Source organism: Limulus polyphemus, unplaced genomic scaffold, assembly GCF_000517525.1.
Source record: "Limulus polyphemus unplaced genomic scaffold, Limulus_polyphemus-2.1.2 Scaffold3958, whole genome shotgun sequence".
In the NCBI taxonomy this organism is placed as follows: Eukaryota; Metazoa; Arthropoda; class Merostomata; order Xiphosura; family Limulidae; genus Limulus; species Limulus polyphemus.
The window spans coordinates 106,580-112,183 of NW_013669568.1; the positions used below are offsets into that span (position 1 = coordinate 106,580).

Here is a 5,604-nt window from a genome sequence, read left to right on the forward strand (position 1 = left end):
AATAGAACCTTCTTAAAACAACAATATTATTAAAACCTTCTTAAAACAACAATATTAATAGAACCTTCTTAAAACAACAATATTAACAGAACCTTCTTAAAACAACAATATTAATAGAACCTTCTTAAAACAACAATATTAACAGAACCTTCTTAAAACAATAATATTAATAGAACCTTCTTAAAACAACAATATTAATAGAACTTTCTTAAAACACGATTTGAAATGTGATTCTAAAAAACATCGCAACATCATGAACACGCATTTGCTAAAAAATAGTCCTAAAAACAGAATTTGAAAATGATGATAAAAACCATCAAGCAATATTAAGACGTTATAATGGAAACTGTTTAGTGTATCAACACACTTCGTCACGTTAACTTACCTTTTGTGTTGGAAACGGTTTACTGTATCAACACACTTCGTCACGTTAACTTACCTCCTGTGATAAAAACGGTTTACTGTATAAACACACTTCGTGACGTTAACTTATCTCTCGTGATAAAAACGGTTTACTGTATAAACACACTTCGTGACGTTAACTTATCTCTCGTGATAAAAACGGTTTACCGTATAAACACACTTCTTCACGTTAACTTACCTCTTGTGTTGGAAACGGTTTACTGTATAAACACACTTCGTCACGTTAACTTACCTCTTGTGATAAAAACGGTTTACCGTATAAACACACTTCTTCACGTTAACTTACCTCTTGTGTTGGAAACGGTTTACTGTATAAACACACTTCGTCACGTTAACTTACCTCCTGTGATAAAAACGGTTTACTGTATAAACACACTTCGTCACGTTAACTTACCTCTTGTGATAAAAACGGTTTACCGTATAAACACACTTCGTCACATTAACTTATCTCTCGTGTTGGAAACGGTTTACTGTATAAACACGCTTCGTCACGTTAACTTATCTCTCGTGTTGGAAATGGTTTACTGTATCAACACACTTCGTCACGTTAACTTACCTCTTGTGTTGGAAACGGTTCACTGTATAAACACACTTCGTCACGTTAACTTACCTCTCGTGTTGGAAACGGTTTACTGTATAAACACACTTCGTCACGTTAACTTACCTCTTGTGATAAAAACGGTTTACCGTATAAACACACTTCTTCACGTTAACTTATCTCTCGTGTTGGAAACGGTTTACTGTATAAACACGCTTCGTCACGTTAACTTATCTCTCGTGTTGGAAACGGTTTACTGTATAAACACGCTTCGTCACGTTAACTTATCTCTCGTGTTGGAAACGGTTTACTGTACAAACACGCTTCGTCACGTTAACTTATCTCTCGTGTTGGAAACGGTTTACTGTATAAACACGCTTCGTCACGTTAACTTATCTCTCGTGTTGGAAACGGTTTACTGTATAAACACGCTTCGTCACGTTAACTTATCTCTCGTGTTGGAAACGGTTTACTGTATAAACACACTTCGTCACGTTAACTTACCTCTTGTGATAAAAAAGGTAGGATCTGAGCGATAATCGCGTTAAGTCTTTTTGCTATCTCGGTCTGTAAGGAAAAAATACGAAAATACTATAAGTGACAGATTGTATACGACACGGGTAGTAAAGCATAACTGTTTACATATCACAAGACATTCTTAAATATCAAGACAAAATAAACAACAAACGCATATATTACAAGTTTTCTTTAGTTGCCTTAATAATTATTCAACTTTAGATATGATAGTTCTTATGGGTATAATAAGAATAAGCCGTAACAGAGAGTAAAATGTATGTTAAGTTGTACATGTATAATTCATTCTATTTTTTAAAGAAGAAAAAAAACAACGAAAAATTTAATCCTAGAGTTACTGATAGAGTAAATGTAACTCCGCCGACTTTTAAACACAATGTTTCTAAACCACGACTTTACCTGTGGGTCCATGACTTTGTTGATTACAGGTATACAAAATAACGTATAAGATACACAAAAGTACCATTAATTCCACATGTTGCTATTAGACTTCTTGCGTATTTTGCATACGACATGAGTGTTTTTAGCCAGTTTTTACACTGAGTGTAAACCATAAAATTAACTCAGTGTGATGCAATATGTAGATCCAAACGGTATAATAACGAGTCGGTAGTTTAATTACAATAAACTAATACTTCAGAACGCATCCTATAACACGTCCTAATTAACCGAGCACGAAACACACTCGATCTAATAGCTTTCCTGAGCTATGTACGAATCCTGTTAAAGAAATGATGCAACATTAGATTATTTTGGCATCACAAACTGTTAACGGAAAAATAAGGGGGGGGGGTAAGAAATTGTATGAAGTTTGTAGAAATATATATATTTTAAGAACACACTGATATTGCATTATATGTAGTATAAGTACAAGACTGTCACGGCTTTCATTCAGGCTCTTGCATGCATTGTAGCTTTAAGTTGCCTGTTTCATAAGTGTTTTAGTAATATAATAATTCTTAATTTCATAGTTATAACGTGAATGCTTTATTGGAGATTACAACCTTTTTGGAACATTCGTCATTTACATTATTTTGGAAGTGTGTATGTAGAAATAAACTCCATTAGTTAGTAATTTTGTTTCACTCAACCCTTGTCTGATGGTTCGTATCAGTTGGGAAATACGATATCAAAACCAAAACCGAGATGTTCAGCTCGTTGGAAGTCTGCATACGAAACAAATTGATGATACCAGATTTCGCAAGAGGACGGAGTAGAATAAAGAAGATCTGTCATTTCGAATATTTATACGGAGAATACGTACGTACTTTCGGTATTAAATCCATCGATCGACTTAAAGCAGGCAGGATCTGTTTTCATTTATTTTTTATCTTTTACAAATGAAATCGAACAACTATGTCTTGTATAACACACACACACACATAATCACATTACACTTTTGTACACACAGCTCAGAAAACTAAACCCTCTCATTGTGTAAGTGGTCTGTTTATGAAAATATAATACATTAAAAATATATATAGGGTTTAGTCTATATATGTATATATAAGAGGTTTAGGGTTCTACATATATATATATACGCCCCCCAGTGGCACCGCGGTATGTCTGTAGACTTACAACGCTAGAAACAGGGTTTCGATACCCGTGGTGGGTAGAGCACAGATAGCCCATTGTGTAGCTTTGTACTTAACCTTAAACAAACAAACATATATATATATAGAGAGTTTAGTGTTTACATATATATATAGGGGTTTAGTATTCTGTATGCCTTTATTTTAAAACACACCGAGTTTTGGTTTACATTGGGATTGTAAATTGGTATTATATTTTTTTATATTGAAAACATTTTGATAGGAAAACCTAACACGATAAAATATGTTTATACTCTAAAGCTGATTTACTTTCCATTTATCATCTTTTTGTTTCTTTTAAAATATACTATTTTCCAAATTAGAAAGTAATGCAGAAAACATTTTTTTTTACAGATAAAAACTTCTTGCTCGGTTTTAAGCGTATGTATGCTTTTTATTTTCAAAAGAAAACCCCCGACTTCACGGACGAGAGGATAATGGCGGTAAATGATTTAGGAGCATGGATCGAAGCTTTCCATCAACAAGCGTACATCAGAAAGCCTGTTTTCACACATGGTTGATCAAGGCAGGGCATGTCTAGCTCCCGTTTCTCCGTCGATTTCAATCCCGTTAGAGATTCTTGTTTGTGGAGGCTGTGCGGTCCGACTCTTGTGAGGCTTAACTAGATCACGGTCGGTCTTCCTGCCCAAGTAATCGAATTCCACACACAAAAGGACACACACCGAGCTCATTTTGCAGCAACAATTACTAGGCTACTTGGCAAAATGGCCGCTACTGAGGTAAAATCCTATTGAAACTGCCACGCTTCATCTCTGCGTCCTCCGGAACACAGGCAAGTGTGAAACTCTTCATTAGCAGCCTTTCATGTTGCTATTCATCAATTTACCATGTTACTCAGAGCTATCAGTAAAAGACCACGGCGATTTTCTTCAAAGAAACACGTTCATTGCTGTGCATGAAGATTGATGGTGCAGCTATAGAACAAAAACACTTGCCATTTTCAAAGTTTTGGAATGGGCGCATTAATATAACAAACTCGCTCATAATTCTCCCGCTTAATAACCGAAGAACTGCGCTGCTTAAATGAAACTATGAACTACGGAATTTATCTAAACATTGAACGGCATTTAAAATGGGATCAGTTTAAACAATGGTTACCAAAAATAGCAGAACCGGCATAGTTAGGGCGTTTGACTCGCAATCTGAAGGTCGCGGGTTCGAATACCCGTTCCGCCAAACATGCTCGCCCTTTCAGCCGTGGGAGCGTTATAATGTGACGTTTAATCCCATTATTCGTTGGTAAAAAGAGTAGTCCAAGAGTTGCCGGTGGGTGCCGATGACTAGCTGCTTTCCCTCTAGTCTATCACTGCTAAATTAGGTACGGCTAGCGCAGATAACCCTCGTGTAGCTTTGCACGAAATTCAAACAAACAAACAAACCAAAAATAGCAAGCCGAATCAGTGACATCTACAACAACTATACGATATTTGTTCATACAAACAGTAAACTTATAGAAGTCATGAGGATAAAATAACGTATTCTAAAATGGCTTCTAAACTTCCAATGTTCACTAGACATTCCAGAACAAAATTCAGAATGACATCAGAATTAATTAAATTTTCAATAGTGGTATATTCACGCAATTTCAGAGCTGTTAAAACTTACTAATTTAATGTGCCAAATTTAGAATTATTTCGTACCAAACATCAAAAGTATGAAATTTAGTTACTTCCTTCAGCAGTGGTCTTAGTATTACGTGAAATAACCTATACATTTTTTTTTGTAATTTCAAGGTGCGTTTTGTCACTTGGAAACAATTCGCTGCAAGAAAGGTTTTTTAAGTTATTTAATTAGAAACATCTAAGTTTATCATGTTATCGTTATCAAAATGTGCTTTAAAACTATATGTTAACTTCAAAAACTTGCTGGCCCGGCATGGCCAGGTGGTTAAGGCACAATCTGAGGGTCGCGGGTTCGAATCCCTATCACACCAAACATGCTCGCCAATTCAGCCGTGGGGGCGTTATAATGTGACGGTCAATCCCACTATTTGTTGGTAAAAACAAAACTCCAAAAACTTGCAACTTTTTATTTAAGAGTAAACCTTCACTTCACGCCAACATAATGAACAAGTCTGTTTATTACCTACTTATTTTCCTACACACTGTTTGAGTAGGTTATGAATTCAGATGTTTAACAAACACATTAACTTAACACATTTTACTAGTTCAATCTTAGCCTGCAAGCCTAGATATTCGTTGAACCAGTTCTTAGTCATCTGCACGTGGGTGTTTCTTGCATGATGGAAGGAAAAGTGTTTTTTTTTCATAAAGCGAACACCTTGTTTTCCATTTGTTGATTTTTCTATTATGAAAATATGTAAAGTAATGTGTTTTCTATTTAAATCACTAATCTTATGTTTAATAAAATATCTTCATTATCACTAATATAAATGCACTTGCGGCCAAATTTGCAACAGTAGTTCTTTAAGTACAGGACTTCTAGAATAATATTAAGTCGTCAAGAAATTAATGTCGCTTTTTTTTTAGATGAAAA

At 35.1% G+C, this 5,604-nt stretch overlaps 1 protein-coding gene across 1 annotated transcript in view; it reads right to left on the reverse strand.

Annotated features, from left to right (window-relative positions):
- The window catches only part of LOC106470352 (protein groucho-1-like), a gene marked incomplete at its 5' end in the record, with an annotated part of 56,017 nt that extends 54,489 nt beyond the window's left edge, over positions 1-1,528 (reverse strand). Inside the window, one exon of the mRNA XM_013930904.2 lies at positions 1,466-1,528. Within this exon, the coding sequence (XP_013786358.2) occupies positions 1,466-1,528 (63 nt within the window). The remainder of the gene's footprint in view (positions 1-1,465) is intronic.
- Positions 1,529-5,604: the final 4,076 nt, after the last annotated feature.